The 25194-nt window shown below is 40.4% G+C and overlaps 3 protein-coding genes across 4 annotated transcripts in view; 2 read left to right on the top strand and 1 right to left on the bottom strand.

Annotated features, from left to right (window-relative positions):
- The window catches only part of LOC129775544 (ATP-dependent DNA helicase Q5), a 37246-nt gene extending 26898 nt beyond the window's left edge, over positions 1-10348 (bottom strand). Inside the window, exons 1-3 of one of the 2 annotated variants that reach the window (XM_055780398.1) lie at positions 9264-10348; positions 8547-9196; positions 7420-8481 (exon numbers count right to left, since the gene is read on the bottom strand). In XM_055780398.1, coding sequence (XP_055636373.1) covers positions 7420-8481; positions 8547-9196; positions 9264-10110 — 2559 coding nt within the window. In that variant the 5' untranslated portion in view covers positions 10111-10348. The remainder of the gene's footprint in view (positions 1-7419; positions 8482-8546; positions 9197-9263) is intronic. The other variant, XM_055780397.1, reaches the window with a different exon arrangement.
- A 9876-nt stretch (positions 10349-20224) lies between these two features.
- LOC129774145 (uncharacterized protein K02A2.6-like) lies at positions 20225-20575 on the top strand. Its single transcript, XM_055777842.1, has one exon. It carries the CDS (start codon positions 20225-20227, stop codon positions 20573-20575), a length of 351 nt encoding a protein of 116 aa, XP_055633817.1.
- Positions 20576-20677: 102 nt separating this feature from the next.
- LOC129774144 (uncharacterized protein K02A2.6-like) lies at positions 20678-21304 on the top strand. Its single transcript, XM_055777841.1, has one exon. It carries the CDS (start codon positions 20678-20680, stop codon positions 21302-21304), a length of 627 nt encoding a protein of 208 aa, XP_055633816.1.
- Positions 21305-25194: the final 3890 nt, after the last annotated feature.

The following is a 25194-nucleotide window of genomic DNA, read 5'->3' as shown; positions in this document are numbered from 1 at the left end:
AAGTTTCATAATCATATGGGCCATTTTGGAGTAGATAAAGTGTGTGAATTGATCAGACGAACATACTGGTTTCCGAAAATGCGTGAGCAAGTACAGGAACATGCAAAATCCTGTGTGACGTGTATTGCATATAATCCCAGAAATAAACGGTTCGATGGAAATCTATTCGACGTGGAGAAGCCTCGGGTGCCATTTGAAGTGCTGCATATAGACCATCTTGGACCTTTAGAAAGGAGCAAAGGGAAAAACGAACACATATTTGCCGTCGTTGACGCTTTTACAAAATTTATAAAGCTTTATCCTACCAAAACTACGAACTCAAAAGATGTGATGAAATCGTTAAAGGGTTATTTTTACGCATATTCCACGCCGAAAGTTTTGGTATCGGACCGAGGTTCGGCGTTTACGTCTGTGGCGTTTGGAAAGTTTATGGAAGATCATGGAGTGAAACATGTGAAGGTCGCTACGGCTTGTCCCAAGGCAAACGGTCAAGTTGAACGGTACAACAAGACATTAGTTCCGCTGCTTAGTAAGATGGTTGAATAATCGGGTAAATGTTGGGATACAGTGCTTTCTGATGTAGAGTTTTTGTTAAACAACACGGTTAATCGTTCGACTGGGAAAAGTCCCGCAACACTGATGTTCGGTGTGGATCAGAAAAGGAGGATAGATTGTGATCTGACTCAATATTTACAGGATCAAATCGATGTAACCTTTAGAGACTTGGATGGAATACGGGAAGAGGCAAGCCAGTGTATGCGTAAACAGCAACAATACAACAAACGCGCGTACAATAGCCATTGCACGAAGAACACCCAATACCAAGAAGGCGACCTAGTTATGTTGAGACGAATGAATGTGGTAGGAGAAAGAAGTAAACTCAAACCGAAATTCCGAGGGCCGTATGAAGTTAAAAAAGTACTCGATAGGAATCGTTATGTAGTAGGGGATTTAGATAACTATCAAGTATCCAACATTCGCTTTGAAGGAATTTTCGACCCTTTAAATATGCGACTCTACCAAAAAGCAGAAGGCAAGGCACCAGACTCCGACATTGAATATGAAGACATAGAGTATCTAGAAGAAGATGAAGCATAATATTGATTTGTTTAAAAGGTTTTGTGCAGGATGGCCGAGCTGTAAGCGTAGAAGAGAAAGAAAAACAAAACTTTTGACAACCCCTCGAATGTGCAAGTAGAGTCAACCCTGAAATGTACACACCCCTGACTGTGAGGTTCCCCTCCATTATAAAACCGTTTGTCAGTCTGAGAAAATCATCCGAAGAGAATACATTCAAAATATAATATAACGTTGAAACAGTGTAATTTGTATTTTTTGAACACGAGTCTACAATATTGAAAAAATACATTAATTTTTTATTTCCCTTTCAAATTTTGTTAAAATTGCACTGAATAGTTATATTAATATTTGAATAAACTTATGTAATTATGAACATGTTCATATAAACCTTCCCATCTTTTCATTCTTCATTAAAGACCTTGCGTCTAGCTAACTAGATCAAATCAAGTAGGGGAACTGGGAGGAATTCGAGTCACTCGCACATATCATGCTAAAAGAGATAGATTTATGCGTTTTTTCCTGGCCAAATTTGTTTAAATCATTATTGAAAAAGTAGTTACATGTATGAAATGAGCTAGGCCTATTCACCTTGAATCATAATTGAAATTTCTCATACGTACAAAAACGTAGTAGGAAACACAGAATATGAATATTTCTCATACGTACAAAAACGTAGTAGGAAACACAGAATATGTGAACAGTCGTCCAAAATGTTGATTTGTCGCAAACATCGGGTTAAATATACTAAATTTCACTAGAAATTTCTTAAATTTGAAACGCACAAATCTACGATCGAATGGCTACAGAGAGAGCGTTTTTTGTTTTTATTTATATCTTGATATGCGACAGCTCCACTGTAATACAGGGTCACTCGAATGTCATGAAATTATTCAAACATAAGATGACTATCAATACCGAGATGAAGAAAAGAAGGTGGGAAGATTCACAGGTTTTGGTTGTGTTAAACTTTTAGAGCCTCCGCAGACTGCAGACTTACTTGTCGACCGATAGTTCGATCGGCTTCTTAATCAGTACGGAGAGGTATGCATGTGCGCACATTACACCGATCGGCTGAAAAAAGTCTGTAGTGTGCGGGGGCTCTTATTGTATTAGTAGCCAGGAAGGTAGGAAGTTCACATACCAAGCATACCAGTCAGTTTCTCAAATGGTACAAAATTGAATGTTTCAACGAATAACGTTGATAGGGGATAAACAGAAACTAAATACATATTTCCAAAAAATATTTTTTGCATTATAAAAAAACAGAACATTTCACGAACTAAAATGTTTAATTTTTTCATTGATTTCTTCTTACATCAGAAATAATGTTCTAATGTCTACTATGTTTCGATTTTAGAGCAACTTCATGGAAGTTTATCTCTTGTTAGCAATTGTAATTGCTTTTTTCACAATACTGGGTACTGAGGTACTGAGCACTTCATTTGTCTAAAACTAAGACGCAAGCGGAAAACTTTTCGTCTCAATCTAGGTCATACGAATACGAATACGAAGTCAATTATATTGATTTTTCAAGTGCATTTCACATGAAAAAAAACTTGCCACCTTTTTTCCCATCCAATTTCAAAAGTTTCTCCGTCAAAGGAACAAAAGATTCTGTGACTCTGACTTTGTTCATTTACGTTTCTGGTAAAATTTCCTTATGATTTTGTACGCTAGCACTGATTAAAGAGAAAAAAAACTCCTTCATTTCATCTGCTTATTTTTACTTTTAATAACAACACTTCTTCTATGTAGTGGACTGTTATATTAGGCTGTCAAAAAAGTCCTGCGGTATTTTTTTTGAATTTTCATTTGTTCATAAAATTAGTTACAATTATCTGTTTTAAGTCAAATATGCGCCGTTTTGTTCGATGACTTGTTCCCAACGAGATGCCAACTTCATAATACCCCTGTTATAGAAGCTCGCTTCCTTATTGGCAAAAAACTCGGATAGCCAATTTTCACAGGCCTCTTCTGTGGCTAACTTCTGACTACCTAGCTCGTTCGCCATGGACAAAATCAGGTGGTAGTCACTTGGTGCAAGGTCAGGACTATACGGCGGATGCAAAAGAACCTCCCATCCGAGCTCCCGGAGCTTCTGGTGCGTCACCAAAGAAGTGTGTGGCCTGGCGTTGTCCTGATGGAAGACAATGCGGCCTCTGCTTGTCAAAGATGGCCTCTGCTTCATGAGTGCTACCTTCAAGCAGTCCAGTTGTTGGCAGTACAGGTCCGAATTGAGCGTTTGGCCATAGGGAAGCAGCTCATAATAATTATTCCTTGACAATCCCACCAAACACACAGCAGAACCTTCCTGGTCGTTAATGAGGGCTTGGCCACCATCTGAGCCGCTTCAGCGGGCTTCGACCACGACCGTTTGCGCTTCACGTTGTCGTAAGTGACCCACTTTTCATCGCCAGTCACCATTCGCTTCAGAAACGGGTCGATTTTGTTACGATTCAGCAGCGATTCACATGCGTCGATACGGTCAAAGATGTTTTTTTAGGTCAACGTGTGTGGCACCCATACATCGAGCTTCTTTGTGAATCCAAGCTTCTTCAAATGGTTAATAACGGTTTGATGACTTATACCCAGCTCTTGGCCGATGTTACGGCTGCTACTATGCCGGTCTTTCTTGGCTAATTCAGCGATTTTGTCGCAATTTTCGACGACAGGCCTTCCGGAGCGTGGCGCATCTTCGACGACCTCTACACCAGAACGAAAACGTTGAAACCATCGTTGTGCGGTGGAAATGGAAACTGTATCGGGTCCATAAACTGCACAAATTTTATTGGCAGCTTGAGATGTATTTTTGCCTTTGTCATGGTAGTACTGTAAAATATGTCGGATTTTCTCTTTATTTTGCTCCATATTTGCAACACTATAACTCAACGAACGACTTAACCAAACAAAACACTGTCAAGGACTATATTATAGCGCGCAAAAGTACCTTTCCAACAAGCTATAGTATGACTCGATACAATGAATACAACTAGAACTACGCGCTTACAACGACACCTCGCGGAAATACCGCAGGACTTTTTTGACAGCCTAATAAGAAAAGTGACATTCATAAACAAAATCTGTGACGTAACAGATTTAAAAATCTTCCCACCTTTCATTTTCCATCTCGTATCAATACGGTGTCAATAGTCAATAATTATACTACCAAACACACAGGTGACCACTTTACCCCACGGGACCACACTACCCTTATGCCTGAAAAAAAATTATTCTTCATGTAAACAAGGATTGAAAATGTCGACACTTTTTAGTCAGTGAATTGTATGGAGTTCCACTGCTGTGACTATATTCTTGATCCTCGAGAGCAGCCACTTTTATTGGTACTTACGTATTCACGTCACCGGAGCCAAAATTCAATAGATAGCAATTTTTTTTATTTTATGTATTTATCACCGTCTCGAATTGTTTATAATTCCACAGACTGAATCCTTATATTAAATTCTTAATCCTATTTTTAAAGACAGTTTTGGACACGTTAAAATCGAACACGGCACAAGCACTATTGAATTCACGGAAACAATTCTCTAAGGGGTTATGGAATCCGTAGGAAGTCCTATGGCGATTGATAAACAACAAATCTCGCTCACGTAGTTGTCGAAATGGTACATAGAGTGATACATAATATAATAAGGACGAACAGTCAATATCGCACGGGCATTAGGTTATCTTCAGTATTGTTGATTGTGGTGTTTTAATATTTTTTAGGTATTTACATATGAACGCCACCGGAGCGCAATTTTCGCTATGAATTTCGCGGCGAAAACGGAGAAGAAAAACTATAAACTGACAAAACTGCCAAAACAATGAAATCAATGTTTTATGAAAAAGTTTTCCCATAGGATTATCTTTTGTAGTTTTTTTTTCGCCATCCGAAAATAGTCCATTTTTTTAATACAAGGCCCAGGAAATCCAGGAATTTTCAGATGTTTGTGATCAAGTTCTCTCTCTCTTGCTCAGGTAGGCTCCCCTCTTCCGTTTCGCATCATTCTGTCTTTTTATACCGCCCCTCTGTCACTTGCGAGAACTGCCAAACTCTCAAGCTGGTGTAAATCAAGGCGCTTAACATACTGCCAGGTGGGTCAAAACGTGAAAACTACTCTACAGCCATGAATTTACAGGATGACATTAACACACTTCTAAAATAAAAAATAATGAAAATGAAAATTTACTTTTCTATGTATTCTAGGCAATACAGTATTACGTAATATTGAACTGGAATTGTGTCTGATGATGATTTTATATTATAATGGCGAGTTATAGTAAATGTTGTGTGTTGTGAAATATATAGCCAAATGGTTAAGAGAGCGTCGTGTTTTAAGTAATCGAATAACTTAAGAATCTCCATTCAAACTTTAAGATTGCACAACTGCCTTCTTTAAATTTTCGCGAATTTGACGATTGTTTCAAATTAATTATGATTAGCGAATGGGTGCACCTTGTTTCATATATCTGCCTTGAGCTCACCGAGAAGTTTGATAGTTTGGCAATGACAGCTAAATTTGCGACACATCTTGACTCGCGGATCATATCCTCTTGGCCGGGGCCTGGTCGTAACGCCTGCCGCAACAATCTCCCTAATGTAAACCCGCCATAGGAGATATGTTGGCATGAAAAGTACAGTAAGTTACTTATAATGCGACATGCCAAGGCACCACTCAGTGTCGTATTGGAGGCGATTTTGACTAGTAATTGGACATTTGCGACTGGTGGCGCCATAATTTGGGCCCCGAACTCAATGTTTACAAAAATGTCCAACTAAACGTGTTGCATCGTAGGTCTGTCCAAGGCGTTTATATCAATGTATAACAGGTGAAGCAACATCATCACTTCAATAAGAAGGGGATTACGGTTTGTGGAGCGGGGGTTGTTTGTTTTGTTGTTGCTAGGATACGCCATTTTTGCATTTCCACATGCGAGAGTAGTGGAAATGAGAATGAAATTCTACAAAATCATCCCGTCTTTTTCACATAAATTCTCGAAATCCGAACATAGTAGGCATCGCTCGAATAAGAATCGTAGCAGTTTGTAGAGAGCCACCGGCAGCGTTCGGATGCTGTTTGTAAACAATACCGACAGCAATTCCAATATGGCTGAAAGTGCATTTCATATGATTGTTTCACCTGGTACATATAGAGGCGCCTTGGGTCTGTCCAATTAGCTAAATGTCGAATTAGATGTAAATTACTGTACAAACAAAATCAAAACAAAAGCCAATACACAAAGCCCAGACAAAAACCCAAGGAACCGTTCCTTTCGGTCAATTATTCTTTTCTACAAATCCCGCCGGTCGTTTTCGTTGAACGTATGCTGACGGGTCGTTACGTTGCCGGTGTATGTGAATGTTTTCATAATAATTGCACGGTAGAATCAAGGCGCCTAGAAGTATATACTAAGGTGGGCCAACTTGCTAAAACCACTCTTCAGCCATCTTGGAAGTCTACTGTGTTTTGTTTGTAAACAAAACACAATACGCTATTGCCGAAGCTCGCTCGTGATCAGTCTGTTTCTTTCACGCTACAAGCAAATAATTCCCCTTCTGCTTTCTTCCGTGCTGTTTTCATATACCGCTCCACTAACCAACTTAGTGACGAAACGGCCTCACCTAGTACCATAGACCCGTCTTGGGTAGAATAACTGACGTAACGTGACGTGAACGTGTCGTGGATGTTGTATGTGAATCGCACTTAATTCTTTCGTATTTCACAACTCACACTCTCTGCAGCTCTGTCGCTCCACAGCTCAGCAGCTCCGATGTGAGCTGAAGAGATGTGTTTTTTTATTGCGAGCCGATCCGAATCCCCTCACTATGATGAAGCGAATCGGATGAACAGCTCATGAGCGGATGGCACATCTCTACATTGGATGCTTGAGATGGTGGCATCTAAAATACTTTTGGGCAAAACGACCAGGTAGATTTCTTCAAAGCAGCAAGTAAACGGCATCCGAATATTTAATAGTTGTAACGTGATTGAACATTGATTTCCTTTCGAAGGAGATCACGACATAATTTTCTACATCAGTTTTGTTAGGTTATTATTGATTAAAAACGAGTCGGAGGCGATATTTGCTGTTCCAATGCATTTAGTGCATAAGGATTGATGTTTTAGATGAACAAAACGATATCACAATTCGGAAGGTAACATAGCCATATTCAAATTGGACCTTACATTACATTTATACTACGTTATGTTTATGGAAAATAAGCCCCAAAAATTTAGCGTAGTTGGGTTTGTTGATCATAGGGAAGAAATTTAGCAGTTTTTATCAACTGTGGACAACAATCATCGCAAATTGTTTGAAATAATGCGGTCTACTTACATGCTTAACTATGGACCTCCTATACAAGCTGGCCACCGTGTTTGTAGTAAATGCTTCGTACTCCATCTCCATTGCGATATCTTCGAAGTCCTTATACACTAGCTCATTCTCCGGTGGATCGGATTCTTTACATGCTTCCACGTTTCTCTTGAGTAAATCTGCGAGCATTGTGAGATTACTTTCTCGCGATGAAATTGTCAACCCGTTTACTTTGACCGAGGTTTGTAGAGCATACTTAACTCGACTAATTGACGCCGTTTTGTGCATATCTAGATCCTTCGCTGCGGCGGCCCTTCTCAAGGCGAATTGTTTCTGGATAAGCGATTCCGTTTCCCGCTTAGCTTGTTTTTCTCTTGAACCATCACTGCCTTCTCCATCTCCATCGGCGTATTCATTGTCCTCGAGTCCCTTTCGACCGCCTTCGTACAAATCCGCAAAATTATCGTCATATTCAATTTTTGTTTTTAATTTACCAGCCACCGACAATTTTTGAAACGTTTCAATCGCCTTCTCGACTTTTTTCGGGTTACTGCAAACATCACACATATTTTTGCAATCAGGGGGATCATCGCCAAAAAAATCCGAAAACAATCTATGCCGACAGCGAGCCGACTCACAGTAATCAATAATTTTTTCGAAATTCTTTAGCGCCAATTTGGCTTTTTCTTCTTTGGGTGTATTCTTACTCTTCTGCAAATCTTGGCGAATTAAAAAATCAATGGACTTGCATTGATCACGGCAATGATAGACACGACAATAAGACTTTTTTCCGTCACGTCCGGCTCGACCCGATTCCTGGTAGTATGAAGCCACATTTTGTGGAATATCCCAATGAATAACAAAGCGTACGGATCCCTTATCAACTCCCATTCCGAAGCTGATCGTAGCAGATATTACGGCATACTTTCCTGCCATCCAGTCCTCCTGGACAGCAATTCGCTCAGACTGTTTCAGTCCCGCATGATAGGCGGCAGTTTTGCATCCTAATTTCGTTAAGCTATTGGCCACTCTTTCCGTCGATTCACGTGTTCGGCAATATATGATACCGCATGATTTCTTACTCTGAAAGCACAAGAAATAAACTAGATTGAACTAATTCTATATACTTTGGAAACTAACAAACTAACCGGTTTCATGTCAACGTCGTCTTTATCTAAAATACTTTCAATATAATCTCGTAGATGAATGAAATCATCCTGGATAGAATTTTTAAACACTACATCGTAATAAAGATTCTTCCGAAAGCAGGAAGTTTTAAACTTAGCCACTGGTTCCTTCAATCTAAGATTCTTAAAAATGTCTTCCACCACTTTCTTGGAAGCGGTCGCTGTCAAGGCAATCCAAGGAATCGAAGGGTATTCCGAACGAAGGTACCCTAGTTTAAGGTAGTCTGGTCGAAAGTCGTGGCCCCACTCACTGACGCAATGTGCCTCATCCACAACGATGTATCCAACCTTTTTGTGTTTGATTAGCATTTTCATGATCTCCTTAAATGTGGCGGTATTTGCTTGTTCCGGTGTTATATACAAAAAACGTATATCGGTACGGATGCTTTTCAGATCATTCACGACACGCTCGCGATCCTTGCTGCCCATTTTGGAATTGATCGAATCAGCGGGAATTTTCAGTTTGTTCAAAACATCCAGCTGATCCTTGATTAATGCCAACAGTGGCGAGAAGACGATCGTTACTTTGTTGTCCTGCATAACACCCGGGAGTTGAAAGCATAGCGACTTCCCCGAACCGGTTGGCATTGAAACATAAACATCCCTAGATCCTGGAAACATGGAAAATCATGATAAATAGAAATCAAACTGTTTCAATATTGATACACACAAACTTACTCGTTATAATGGTCTGTATGGCCTCTTTTTGCAGGGCGCTCTTGAAACAATTATGTCCAAAATATTGCTTCAATTTTTCCCGCAGAATATCATCCGTATTTATGTCTTCCTTTTTGACTTTTTTTTCGAAAATGCTTGCCAATTTCTTAGGCTTCAAACATTCCGAATCGGATAGCTTTGGTTCAGACCGATCCGAAACCACATTCTCATCTGAATAGTTGAATTCCTGTTTTACAGATACACTCGACAAGCTCACTGGACTTTTCCCTTCCCTTATAGATTTACCGCGACATGAATCATTACTGTCCAACTCAGAACTATGCGATTCCCTTTTCATAAACTTGTGCTCATTTTCCACTTTAATTTCCAATTCCATATCTGAAGCCGTGTCTCCATTTTGATCCGTACCGTTACCATACTTCCGATTGTTTTTACTTTCTTGCTCTATAAGACAGTCAGCGGTAGGTTCATCTTCACCGGGTATCTCTCCTGGCTCTGGGCTGCTGGAGCTGAGCTTCTCGTACAGTTCGTCATCATGATTGGTGTCTTGTGCATTATCCGTGGCATCATCTCCTCCATTTTTCACTTCACTATTGTTGGTTGGTTCGAGATTATCACTGTCTTCATCGGAAACTTCCGAAAGTGTATCATTCTGTTGCAACTCACTGACCAATTCTACAGGGGATGGTTGTTTCCCAGTGCTCTCATGATTACCATCATCTTTACTATCGGCATCAGTATTTCGCTGTTCCTTATTTTCTTGTTCATTGGGATTTTCTGGTACCATATCGCTCTGAATATTAGTAAACGTATCGTCAGTTCCACTGATACTGTTTATTTTGTCCATCTTTAGGTCATCCACGGCTGCATGTTCCGATGGTATAGATTTCAACTAGAAGTCATGTTATAATTAAAACCCGTAGTACTTATTTCTAGTTTTTGCACAGGACATTGAGTTTAGTGTCGGAACGTAAACTTCACATTAACATTCAACTTAAAATAACACGAAATGACTCTCGTAGCTTCGTACATAGCTCTTCCCAATTTTCACTCATGCCTGTCAAAAAACTAAACAAAGATGGCGCATAAATCCCTGCAGTTTGAAAGAACGAAATTTGAATGGATCGGGTTTTGCCGCCTATTTTTTTTTATCAGTGCTGCCGGATGGCCTATTTGGCCTTCACAAAACTTCGTACGGAATTTTCAGCACCATTTTCAAGATATAAAAATGTTGGGTTGTATTATTTTGACTCGTTCAACACATTGTAAATTTAGGGGATTATTGGAATATAATACAGTAAGTTACACATAATTCGACATCTAGCTAATCGAACAGACTTGTAATGGGACACACATAATTGGACATTTTCGTCTTTAATTGCACATTTTTGCAAACATCGAGTTTTGGACCCTAATTATGGATTGAGAGTCAACACCACTGTCATCGAGAATGTCCAATTACAGGTCACAACCACTTCCTTTTCGCGTTGACGGCATTGAGCTTTGTTTACTAGTTTATACCAGGGACAGACATACAGCTGTACTTGCGTTGTACGTGTACAGCGTTGTACAGGTACCATCGTACCATGACAGACATACTTTGGTTGTACATTGTACCGTATGTCAAACTGACAATCAGATATTTTTCCAATTTCCACCACATATTTCAATGAAAAAGGTTTTTATTTAATGTCTAAACTATCAAACACAACAAACAAGTTTCCAATCTGAGTTATTAACTTAAGAGAAAGTCAATGAAAAGAACGTTTATCAAGTGATTTGATTCTGCTTGTTCATGCTACCCACCACTAACCGTCTATGGCGATGCGCACAGTACAACTGTAACCATGTACAGCGGTAAAATAGGTCGGTACAGGTACAGCGATTGTACCGAGTTGCTTGCATGGTTCTAGCGCTGTACATGGTGACAGACATACAATTTTCGAAGTACAACGTTAGTACAGCTGTATGTCTGTCATAAGTATTAGGCGAGCATCAAAGATAGTAATTGATTTTCCGGCGGAATGGACACGATTTTAAAATTAAAATAATGAATAAAAATTTACTTCTCCGTATCAAATTAGTATTCCATTCCAATTAAAAACACTTTTTTTGCAGTTGGTGAAAAAATCTCATACGAAAATTGTTTTTGAAGACAACTTTATATTATAATGAAAAATTTTAGTAAAAATGTATACACAAATGGTTAAATAAGGCCGAGGACATATTAAACGCGGTGCGGTGTGATTCGTTGCCTGCATGCTCTGACATACTGATCGCTTTAGATCGCGCGTTTTTTGATGTTTCATTCCACTCCATTCCACATGTAAACAACCCAGCACAAGGATGCCAGATATAATAACATGTCATCATTTTGTAAACAGTTGAATGAGATCGTTTTAATCTAGACTTTCCGAGATCTCGCACAGCACCCAAAGGAGACAGTGTGCTTTGCGTTATCCAGTCTCGTATCTCACAAAGTCATTGGGAGCTGTCTGCAACAAATGAGCCAGGTAGAAGGCAGCCGAGTGAGCAGACTTCCTGTGCGCGCTAAAATTCCGAGGGACGAGTATCGATTTTCTCTTTCTCACAGCCCTTCCATGTGCAACCGATGAGACCGGGCTTTAGCACGCGAGCTTGGGATTGGCTCTTTCTCCTCTCTTATACCAGGGACAGACATACAGCTGTACTAGCGCTGTACGAGTACAATCGTAGCGTTGTACGAGTACAATCGTAGCATGACAGACATACTTTGGTTGTTCATTGTACCGCATGTCAAACTGACAATCAGGAATTCGACCAATTTTCACCAAATATTTCAATGAAAAAAGTTTTTATTTAGCGTCTAAACTATCAAACACAACAAACAAGTCTCCAATCTGAGTTATTAACTCAAATGGAAGTCAATAAAACGAATTTTACCAAGTGTTTTGATTCGGTTTGTTCATGCTACCCACCACTAACCGTCTATGGCGCTGCTCACAGTACAACTGTAGCCATGTACAGCGGTGAAACAGATCGGTACAGGTACAGCGATTGTACCGAGTTGCTTGCATGGTTCTAGCGCTGTACATGGTGACAGACATACAATTTTCGAAGTACAACGCAAGTACAGTTGTATGTCTGTCATAAGTATTACGTAAAATTTTGTGATGTGTTTGTGGGAGATAGGATGAAGACAATTGAATAAATCGAAACTAGTAACGAATCTGTATATATTCTGAGTGCTCTGTCTGTTCCTAATCTTTGAAAAATTTTAGGATGAGCATGTTAGACGACTTTTGGATTCTCTAAAAATGGAAAATTAATGTGAGAGCGCTACTAGGCTTACCAAGAGTAATGAAATAAAGTAAGAGCACACGAGAAATATGCGTCAATATGTCTTTCATGCTCTTACAGAATTTCAGAGGATGAAAATGAGGAAAATGAGAGTTCAAGAAGCTCATTCTCTCTTCTGCCGAAATATGCCGCAAATTCAACAAACATCAGTCTCTCGAGTATTTTTTATTTTTTTTTTCCAAAATATATATTTTTATCAAGGCTCATATGGCGTTAGCCTCACGGGGCCGGGAGTTCAATGCTTTGACAATTTTTCTTATTATCTATGTTAGTAATATGTAACCGATTGCTCGCGGTTGGCTCGAGGTTAGTATTACAAGTGTTTTCGTAATTCGGATGTTGCTGTCTCCAATGCTCTGTACGTGTGCCCGACACGGGATACTTCCTATTGGGATGCAGCTGACCCTTAATCAGCATCGCCACCGTAGTCTGTACCTCATATCTAGCGTGGTGCGTCTTTCTCGACTCGAGGAATCCAGGATAGAATGGTCACTAACCGGCGCAATCATCAGTTCATGTAGAGTTGTCATGAGCGGTACAACCTTTGGCTCTTGTTGAATGATCAGTGGACTGCACAACCTTTGGCCCGTGTATCTGTAAAGAGTGTGTGTATGTATTGCCGCGACTAAGTAAAAGTTTATCGATCGGATAGGAGGGATATAAAACGGGGACACAATGAAGGAAACATCATTAAACGTTGACATCGGCGTTTCTGAGGAACAGGTATAGATGAAGCAGAAGATCAGGATCACGGCTACCTAAGATATTCCGGACGGGGATCTCCGATTGTCTGCCTTGTGCTCCCAGTGCTCTAGAGAGCTGAGAGCGAGCAGTATGGAACCGGATACACGACCAGACAACATGCTCGATGTCGTGGTAGCCATCGCCACAATCACAAAGATTGTTTGCTGCGAGCCCAATGCGATAGAGATGCGCGTTTAGGTTGTAGTGATTGGACATAAGCCGAGATATCACGCGAATGAAATCACGACCTACATTCAATCCCTTGAACCATGCATTCGTCGAGACCTTAGGGATAATCGTGTGTAACCAACGACCGAACTCATCTCCACTCCACATGCGCTGCCAACTTACGAGCGTATACTGACGAGGAATGTGGAAAAATTCATTATAAGCAATTTGCCTTTCAAAAAGTGTGCCTTCTAAAGCGCCCACCTTAGCTAGCGAGTTTTCATTCCCTGGAATCGAACAATGAGAGTATTGTTGAAAGAGTTGGTCGCAAAAGTGCGGTGCTGTGTATTTTATTCAAATGAACAAAACGGGTCACGACAATGGCGCAGTTGGTAGTGGCTTTTTATGGTGAGTTAAAATGATAACGCGAAAGTGCAATTGGAACGTAGAAGAATAGTGATTATTATTATGAAAAGTGCAAACTAATCGTGGGATGAAAGTTCTTTTCATCGGCCATGAAAGTCGTGGGATGGGTAATACCCATCGGCCATGCATTGTAATTGAGAAAAAAATGTCGGCCATGTTAAAATCGTGGGACAAATTTTCTCAAAACAGAATCGTGGGACGAAGATGAATTTGTTGGCCATGAAAGTCGTGGGATAGGTATTACCTATTGGCTATGCAATGAAATGAAGTGAATTGTCGGCCATGTATAAAATCGTGGGATAGATTTCTAGAAGTGAATTGTCGGCCATGTAAGCAATCGTGGGACAGGAAAAAATATGAAGAAGTGATATGAATGAAATCGTGGTGCGAAGAGGAATTTTATTTGCCAAGAAAATCGTGGAATAGATATTATCTATTGGCCATGCAAAGTTATAAGAAACAATGTTGTTCATGTACATCATTTTTGTCATTTACAAATATTGAAACAAAGTACGATGGCTTTCATAGCACACAATTTACTGTTCAACCTATTTTATATTTGTAGCATTACCTGCCGTTAGGTTAATTCTTAATAGGAAGATTTGAATAAGAAACAGACAATTGACGCTTCTCTGCTTGAGAAGCTCGAACGCGTGCAGAAAAGAAGAATGTTTTAATAAAGAAGCTATCAGCAGCAGAGAACAGACATCAGAAAGACGTTACCGATGAATTCGACGAAAATGCAGAACCTTCCAGCTAGAACAATTGTACATAAATCGAAAAATCACGCTTTATGACTTCGATGACCCAGTAGTCACTATCATCATTTAGTATTTCTGCCTGCCTAATTTTTTTTACTATTGATACTTATTTTGGCACCACGAAGTTAGTCGGTAGGATAGAGCCAGGGACTAATGTGGGAGATAGGATGAAGACAATTGAATAAATCGAAACTAGTAACGAGTCTGTATTTATTCTAAGTGCTTTGTCTGTTCCGAATCTTTGAAGAATTTTAGGATGAGCATGTTAGACGACTTTTGGATTCTCTAAAAATGGAAAATTAATGTGAGAGCGCTACTAGGCTTACCAAGAGTAATGAAATAAAGTAAGAGCACACGAGAAATATGCATCAATATGTCTTTCATACTCTTACAGAATTTCAGAGGATGAAAATGAGGAAAATGAGAGTTCAAGAAGCTCATTCTCTCTTCTGCCGAAATATGCCGTAAATTCAACAAATATCAGTCTCTCGAGTATTGTTGAAAGAGTTGGTCGCAAAGGGCGGTGCTGTGTATTTTATTCATATGAACATAACGCGTCACGACAGTGTTCAGGAAATGCCTCGTCGCGTTTCGATGCGAACGATGCACATGTCTCGTGTACCTGCTTCAAAGTGAAATTTGGTTAGGTCTTCTGAGATCTCGCACAGCACGTAGAAGAGACAATGTGCTTTGCTCTATTCAGCCTCATAGCTCACACAATCATTGCGAGCTGTGTGCAACAAATGAATGAATTGATTGGATGACTTTAGCAGCGATATTTATGTGAAACAGTTCTTCATCACTAATTGTTCTACGTGCCATGTTACGAAGAATAAAATTTTAACACCAGAAGCACAACTTCCCCCGACAGCACCAAATGTCACATTGAGGCAAGTACTCGAGAAAGTCTCGCGAGCACCAACACATGTGCATCACTCATGTTGAGGTGCAACGAGGTATTCTTGAGCACATCTCAATATTTTACGAAAGGGAAGAGAAGGAGCCAAACCCAGGCACATGTGCTAAAGCCCGGTCTCATCGCTTGCACATACGGGGTTGTGAGGAGGAGAAAATCAATACTCGTCTCTCGAAATTTAGCCGCGCGCGCACAGGAAGTCTGAAAACCTCTCAATATTTTACGAAAGAAAATAGAAAGACCCAATCCCAAGCTCGCGTGCTAAAGCCCGACCTCATCGTTTGCACATGGAAGGGTTGTGAGAAAGAGAAAATCGATACTCGTCTCTCGAAAATAAAGCGTGTGCACAGGAAGTCTGTTTTAATCTGTGAATATTGTAAATGGAAAACCATTAACGTAACGTTTTCACTATATGCAATGCAAATTAGAATAAAGTTATATAATTCGTCGGACGAAACGAAAATAATAATTTGATTGAGCAATTTTCGTTCGATGAGTTCGATTGTGAAGATATTTATGAAGATCGTCTGGCAACCATCACTTGTGTTCTCTTCAGGGGTTAGACATCAATTGAATATAGGCTACCCAAAATCAAAATCAATATGGCGTCATTTGTTTATCTACATATCATTAACGAGGATTGAAATCGAAAAATGCGCTGCTTTATTCTAGCTGCATGAGCGATTTTCATATTTCGGTTTCACATGGTTACATTTAACATAGAGTTTAAAGTTAGCCACTATTCGACTATATAACCGGACCGAATTGTAAACAACAGTAATTACCAGAACCAAAATGTCAGTGAACCGCAGCAATATTGGGTACACTGGCAATATGAGGGATTTGACGTTTCAGTCATACCCCTGGTTCTCTTGCGGCAAAACACTCCACACACAGTTTCGCGTCATTCGCGTTGACGCCGGAATGGTGTCGACATCTGGATACGACATTAATTTGTTTGAGGCCAACTATTCTCTATCAGATTAGTCGGCCGTAGGGCTGTTTTAAATTGCTAAAATTTGTATGAAAATTTTTTCTTGGCGTTTTTTACCTACTAGAAGTACGTTGTTTTGACCCTAATTTAAATTATTTTCTGTGAATTTTCAGATATTCTCGCCAAAACTTACCATTATAATATAAAATTATCTTTAGACACAATTTTTGTAGGATATTTTTTCACTACTTGTAAGAAAAAGTGATTTTCATTTGTATAGAGTACTAATTTGATTTGGGAAAAATAATTTTCATTCATAATTTTTATTTTAAAAGTGTGTTCATTTCTTCTGCAAACCCATATTGTCATGCATACTCCCCTATTCCGTAATACGAAGCTCAATGCCGTCAACGGGGATTGAAATCGCGTTTACTATGTCAGGTCCGGGCGGTTTGCATTTGATTTCTGTGTAACTTGGTTCCGCCGCTGAGAATCACCCATTGCACCCGGATCACGAATGGTTAGCCATTGCTCCCGTGGCCGAGTGGTTAGCGTCAAATCTAACATGCCGGGGGTTCGGGTTCGATTCCCGTTCTGGTCGGGGAAATTTTTCTTCAAAGAAATTTCCTCTGACTTGCACTGTGGTCACGCGTATTCTAGAGCTTGCCACTCAGAATGCATTCAAGGCGTGTTATTTGGCATCGAAATCTCAACTAAGTACTAATGAAAATGACGCAAGTAATGCTACGTTGAGACGGCGGAGTTCCTCTAGGAACGTTAGTGCCATATAAGAAGAAGAAGAAGAACCCGGATCACGAATGCACGTCTTACCTTGTTGGCTGTTTGACTCTCTCTGACGAGAGCTGCGGTTGTGATAATTGATCGAGCTCGAGACGGCATATAATATATGGTGAAATATGAGACGGCACGTCTTGCCTCACACATCCTCCTTTCTCTCCGGAAAAAGAATTCCAATGCCATAGAAAAAAAAACTTGTAATTGAACACTTAACAAGTATTGAAGCTGTTAATTTGGCTGCATGTATTGAAATGAATTAATGAAACAGCAGATCAAGAAAATTAAATGGAGCGCTAATGGTTGGCCAAAAAAAAAATCACAAAAGTGTGATGAACCAAGTGCCCACAGGTTTCTATGGTAACTGTTTCGTTCTATTATCTATATTAGTTTAACATTCCGCCTATCATTCCTCAAGGTTATTTTCTAATTCTTCTACTCAAACGCGTCATACTGAATTTACCGTCGTCTTTATTTTGAGATCGGTCAGTCTCATCCTATTCACGAATAATACTTAGCATAACTTTCACCGTCAAATGGTGATCATTATCAGACTTCATTGTTCTTGGGTAACCTTCTTGATCAGCATCCCACAGCATCCAACACTGTACTCTGATGCTCAAACTTTGTAGATTTAACAGGTCGTGCAATGGTGCACCTGATTGGATGATCTATTATTTAATTATCGACATCCTGATATTCCGATAGTCATCCAAGCTTCTTAAATGGTCCGGTCATGTCAAGAGCAACGGTTTCCATACGCATTTTGGATCAAACTGTTTTACATTTCCTTCCCGGTGGTTCATTACGGAACAAATTGCACATTATTTTACCCACTTGTTTGCGTCATAAGCCATTCCTGGTCACTACACCTGTCAACGGAGAAAAATCTCCAACTTGGCTTTAAGTGGATGTTTTGCGTGAGCTATAATGTTTAGCCTAGAAGCTGTTGAGGGACGGCGGCACAACCAGTTTCCACTATGATTCCTCCTATGGAATCTAGATCGCCGCTACGGATTTGAATTTCGTCAAGCTCATCGACCACGTTTGAGTTTCCATGGCATGAATAACATTTCGTCTCGCTTCGTGCATTCACAAATTTCCTCCTGGGTAAGAAATTCATTGTCCCTTAAATCTATGTTCATATGGACTTATTTTTTTGAAAAATACATTGTCCACCAAGTGCCTTCCCAACAAAAAGTATGAGAATAACTCCACTGTTTTCACTGCCGTGCTACCCCTCCTACTGATTTTGAGCATATTTTCTCTCAGTTGCTGTGAATGATTTTCATACAAAACTTATTATTAGTGATGTATCTTCGCTGTTAACTTGAATCAATACAGTGTCCAATGCCTTAGGATATACATCTGGAGACAAAATAGTTTTGTTCGACTCCGAACAGAATTCCAGATACATCGCCGAAATAATCATGCGTCGCTTAACGAGCTTGAATGCGCTTTTATGTTCTTTGCCGCAGCTCCATATCAACGCTGTGATAACTGACCACAAGGGAACATACATTCTCGCAAAATTCTCGATGTAAGCACAGTTGAAGCGGATAACTGTCGAAATGTTGAGATATTTTTCATCTTTGACACTTCAATATTAAAACCATTTTCACTAGGCTCGTGTTCCAAAAATCTAAAACGTGTCTGATTGAACGTGTATTTAGAGAAAGGTTATTGGATCTATGATTTGCAGGAATTGGGTAATGACTCTCTCATCTGGTTTCTGTATATAAAAAAACAACATCAATATATACAATATTATTATCCACAGCCTTGAGATTACGCATCATTTCGCGCTGGAACATTTCGGTGCGCTACTGATGCCGAACATCATACGAGTGAAACGACACATTCTGATTGCTGATAAAAATATGGCAATTTCACGCGATTCATCACTTTATGCGTCTGATAGATAGAGCTTGGCGAAGTACAGTTTGCATCATACAACTTCACATCATCTTTCATCTCATCGATGAGGGGTACGGAAAATATTCTCACTTAATTGCTTTGTTCGGTGCTCTCATAAACACCACTCAACTAAGTTCGTTTTACGCAAACTCGTCTGCGCCTTTTTCCTTCTACCCCACCAACCTATTTTGATAGGCACATCGTGTAAAGATGTGTTTGTATTTCTTCTGAATGCATATATCAAGCGAGCGGCCTTCTTAGCTCGCTAATGCGTTTCTCCCTTCGTTTCTTTTATGTGGCTCTCCCAGGGCACAGATTTTTGCGGTTCTCTCTACACGCTTTGCTCTTAGATGATAGACGCTTGTCTAATCATGTTTTTCCCTCAGGCAGCTCTCTCACTGCATTGGGGTTTCTCACAGCTCGCTTTTTCATTAATATTTTCGGTTTTCCCAACACGCATTTTATTCCAGCTGTCCTCTCAACACGCTGTTTGTCATGATTGGATCTTTTTCTGTGGCTCTCCCAGCACACATTTTTTTAGGTGGTCCTCACAACACGCCTTTTTCCATTAGTGTCTGCAGTTCTCACAACACGCATTTTATTCCAGCTGTCCTCTCAACACGCTGTTTTTTCCTATAGCTGTTACTACTTTATGTCGCTCTTCCAGCGCACACTTAAATCGGCGGTTCTCACAACTCGCCTATTTAACTCATGTTTGCGCTGCTCACAACTCACTGTGTACTCGCAATACACCTCTCTATTTCGCAGCACACATAGAAAATTGCGACTCAACTTACTCACTTTTTCCTGAGCACAACAAATCCATTACTTTGGATTTACTTCCTCAAAGGTCGCACCAGATTATTTAATGGATGCCAATGGGTGATTTCCAGGATATTTTTTTTTTGTTTTGACAGTTGTATTACGCGATAACACAAACACAACCTGTCACAGTCGCCAAATGTGTAACTTGGTTCCACCGCTGAGAATCACCCATTGCACCGGATCACGAATGCACGTCGACTACTACCTGCTCGCTATCGATTCGTTCTCTAAGTGGCCCGAGATCATCCGAACGACCCGCATCACCTCTGCTGCGACCATCAGCATCTTGCGTGGGTTGTTCGCGCGGCTGGGTATGCCCGTAACCTTGGTCAGTGACAACGGTACCCAGTTTACCAGCGCCGAATTCGCCGATTTCTGCGCTTCCAATGGCATCGAGCACCTCACGACAGCACCGTTTCATCCACAATCAAATGGCCAGGCGGAACGATTTGTGGATACCTTCAAGCGAGCCGTCAAGAAAATTTGAGAGGGGAGAGGATCCATTGAAGAAGCACTGGATGTCTTCTTGCTGACGTACCGAAGCACGCCCAGTCGTGCTCTGCCGGATCAGAAGTCGCCATCTGAGATCATGTTTGGTCGCAAAATCCGAACGTGTCTCGAGCTTCTGCGTCCACCACCGGTACGTGTCCCAGTACCAACCGACGATGACCGCAAGCAACCGAGGTCCTTCAACCGAAACGAGACCGTGTACGCCAAACTACATGGTCGTACCGGTTGGAAGTGGGCTCCTAGTGTCGTCGTCGAGAAGATCGGAGACGTTATGTACAACGTGTGGGTCGAAGATCGCCGAATGCTACGCTCTCATATCAACCAACTTCGGAGTCGGCTTGCTGCTGGCGCGATACCGAAGCAACTCACTGTACATGCCACCTTAAACCAACATTCGCTGCCGCTGGACATTTTGCTGGATGCCTGGGATCTCCCAAGCCAATCACCAGGCCCATCTTCACCAGAGCCTGTCTCCAGTGCTGAGAGAACCATGGTAGGTTCCGGGCCGACTCTTGCAACGTCTACGCCACGTCATGAGGTCTCGGCGTTCGTCCCGTCATTAGCATCGTCATCATCAACAACAACAACGCCAACATCGACAGAGTTCGAGTCCGCTGTCGAAGTAGAACTAGCTGTAGACATCCCTAGGCGCTCTTCACGACTACGAAGACCGCCAGCAAGGTTTGATCCGTACCACCTCTATTAAGAGGGGAGATGTTGTGGACAACCCTATTTTGCCGCGCTCGGATACGTTATTCATCCGACGCAGCTCAGACCGCAGGGCTCGCGTGCGACAGCATGACTGTCACTGAGCGATGCTGGAGATGCGCATATATGTGTTTTTAATGTGGTTGTCACTTGTTGTTGTTTACATTGTTATTGTTGTGGACAGAGTCATTGTTTATCGTCCATAGTGAAATGTATCGTTTAGTCATGTCGTGAATAAAGTTTGTTTTTATTTATTGTACCGTGCGCGTTTCATTAACCCTGTCGTGATATTGTCCCAGTGCAAGTCCAGGGTCCCGCGGTACAAAACCATTCAATTGAACAATGAAAATGTCGGCCATGTTGAATCGTGGGACATGTAATTTTACTGGAAACGTGGGACGAAAAATTAATTCGTCGGCCATGTAAGACGTGGGATAGGTTGTACCTATCGGCCATGCATTCAATAGAATGTCGGCCATGTTGGAAACGTGGGACATCAGTGAATTATAATCGTGGGACGAAAATGAGTTCGTCGGCCATGAAAGTCGTGGGATAGGTGCTACCTATCGGCCATGTAAAATGTAATCGTGGGACGAAAATGAATTCGTCGGCCATGGGAGTCGTGGGATAGGTTTCACCTATCGGCCATGTATTAAATAGAATGTCGGCCATTTTGAAAACATGGGACATTATTGAATTGTAATCGGTGGGATGAAAATGAGTTCATCAGCCATGAAAGTCGTGGGACAGGTATTACCTATCGGCCATGCTAAATGTAATCGTGGGACGAAAATGAGTTCGTCGGCCATGGAAGTCGTGGGATCGGTATTACCTATCGGCCATGTAAAATGTAATCGTGGGACGAAAATGAATTCGTCGGCCATGGGAGTCGTGGGATAGGTTTCACCTATCGGTCATGCATTAAATAGAATGTCGGCCATTTTGAAAAAGTGGAACATTATTGAATTGTAATCGTGGGATGAAAATAAGTTCATCAGCCATGAAAGTCGTGGGACAGGTATTACCTATCGACCATGCAAAATGTAATCGTGGGACGAAAATGAGTTCGTCGGCCATGGAAGTCGTGGGATCGGTATTACCTATCGGCCATGTAAAATGTAATCGTGGGACGAAAATGAATTCGTCGGCCATGGGAGTCGTGGGATAGGTTTCACCTATCGGTCATGCATTAAATAGAATGTCGGCCATTTTGAAAACGTGGGACATTATTGAATTGTAATCGTGGGACGAAAATGAGTTCATCAGCCATGAAAGTCGTGGGACAGGTATTACCTATCGGCCATGCTAAATGTAATCGTGGGACGACAATGAGACGTCGTCGGCCATGGAAGTTGTGGGATAGGTATAACCTATCGGCCATACGATAAAATAATGAAAAATATCGGCCATGATAAGTTCGTGGGACACTAAAATGAGGAAACAAATTGAGACTTAGATGATTAGTTCCGATTCGGTCCCATCGATTGAGGTAAGGGCAGTATCGGCTTATGAGTTTGTTCCGAGAGCGATGATTATTAACGTGGTTATTAGATCACAGTTAGTGTTCAAAGGTTCCAAAGGGTCATATGAAGAAGACGAGGCTAAGAGCGCGGAGGTAGAAGCGGAAACAATTAACGACGAAGGAAAGAGTAGGAAACGGTATGTGGTAAAAGAGTAGCGAGATCGTTGGGGATAGGAGGAAGCTAGTGTTCATGTTTCGGAAAGCCGATCTTCAACTTTCGAACGACCGAAGGATATTACTATCGATGCACCGGAATTGCTTTGAGAAAAATCAATCGAATTTGGTGTTGTCAAGAATGATTTTGATTAGAGATTTATACTTTGAGTGGAATAAAATTGACTGGTTGAATGATTGTGTTCAAGCACGGTAATTCATTTGTGTTTAAATACATTCCAAGTTCTGATGAATATGAATATAAGTTGGTAAATATCACCAACTGTGTATATTTAGTTTATTGTTTACAGTATACATTTATTACATGATAATAAATTGATTGTAACGTTGATTATATGAACATGGAATCACTGGAGGAACTAAACGTCACTTAGAAAAAGAAGTTCCAGAAGAACTCCGAAAATTGTCAGATTATTACGGGCTTCCTGAAAAGTTCTAAGGTAATGTTGAAGACGATTCAGTTACCTGTAAAAAGATTGCAGAAAATAAAGAAAAGTCACTTTAGAGAGAAAAATATCACTCTCTGTGCAGTAAATATGACATCAGGAAACCTTTCAGATATGACGATTAATTTTTATATAATATTTATCAGTAGTATAGAGGCGGGGGATAATGTAGGAGATGAGATGAAGACAAGAGAAGAAATGCGAAACAATTGAAATATAGGTATATGTAAATATAAATCGATTACAAAATCGTTGTGTTTCATCTACTCATGATCTATGGTAAAGCTTTGGCTTTGTATGCAAGTGGATTCTTGGATTACCCATACACGCAAGCAATACGTGAGAACATTCCTCCACAAATAAGGAGAGGAAAATAATATAAGAGCGAAATGAGAAAAAGCTCTAATCTGTCTCTGTTCCGATCAGCGTTGCCAAATGTCTTATACGATTATCCGGATACATTAGAAGTAAAAGGAACATAATTCGGAAACATTGGCACCATTGGTCCGGAAGAGTATAAGCTAATAAGAATGAGAAAAATGAGCAATTAAAATATCTCTTTGGCTGATGCATGCCACTAATTCGATGGAACGCCAGTCTCTAGAATAAAGTTAGCAGAAACGGTCACTGGAATTCAACGACTTCCAAGATGGCTGAAGAGTGGTTTTAGCAAGTTTGCCCACCTTACGATATACTTCTAGGTGCCTTGGTCGCCACTAGACTCACAGAAATAATCGAAATTGACCGGCATGGTAGTAGTCGTAGCTAGTGATCCCCGATTTTTGAAATTAATCGTTCATCAGCTAATCGAATAGTTTTCAGCAGTTCGTTATTCGATACGATTAATCGACCCAAATAATCGATTAATCGATTAATCGCAATACTGAGAGAAATAATCCGTCAGACTAATATTTCTCATTTGCTAGAAAGCCATATGGAATCAAAAATATGTTAATTCCACCTGAAAATCAATTATTATCCTTTACGCTCCCCTAAAGTCGTAAAGAATGCTCAATTCGCGTTGACGGCATTGAGCTTCGTTTATGAACTTAAGGGAGCGTCAAAGATAATGATTGATTTTCAGGATAATGTGCGATTCACATAGCACGTTACGGAGAAGAACGTCTACGTTCCGTCAACGTCTCCACCAATTCACACATGCAGTCAATGCTTCCACCAGCACCGTCACGTCAAATGCTAAACGAATGATTTATTTAATTTTATTCATGGTGCCTCAAATCAGCATGCCTAGAATCAGTTCTAAATTTTGAAAAAATCAATGAATGATTCTCATTGAATTTTTCAAAATTCAATTATTCAATTCAATTATTTAAATGCCGACCCTTATGCAATAATAATACTAAATAGAATAATTCTTTCAACTAGTCGCGAATGATTTTCACTCCGAAATTTGGAACTAAGAGATATGTTGGCATAAAAAGTACAGTAAGTTACTTGTAATGCGATATGCTGAGGCACCACTCAGTGTCGCATTGGAGTCGGTTTTGACCAGTAATTGGACCTTTGCGACTGGTGGCGACTTTCAATGTGGGGCCATAATTTGGGCCCCGAACTCAATGTTTACAAAAATGTCCAATTAGAGGTAAAAATGTCTTATTAAACGTGTTGCATCACAGATCTGTTCAATTAGCTTAATGTCGATGTAGATGTAAATTACTTTACAATCAAATCAAAACAAAAGCCGAGACACAAAGCCCAGACAAAAACCAAACGAGCCGTCCGTCT

The sequence above is a fragment of the Toxorhynchites rutilus genome, chromosome 3 (assembly GCF_029784135.1).
Source record: "Toxorhynchites rutilus septentrionalis strain SRP chromosome 3, ASM2978413v1, whole genome shotgun sequence".
In the NCBI taxonomy this organism is placed as follows: Eukaryota; Metazoa; Arthropoda; class Insecta; order Diptera; family Culicidae; genus Toxorhynchites; species Toxorhynchites rutilus.
This window is presented reverse-complemented; position numbering and strand designations above follow the sequence as displayed.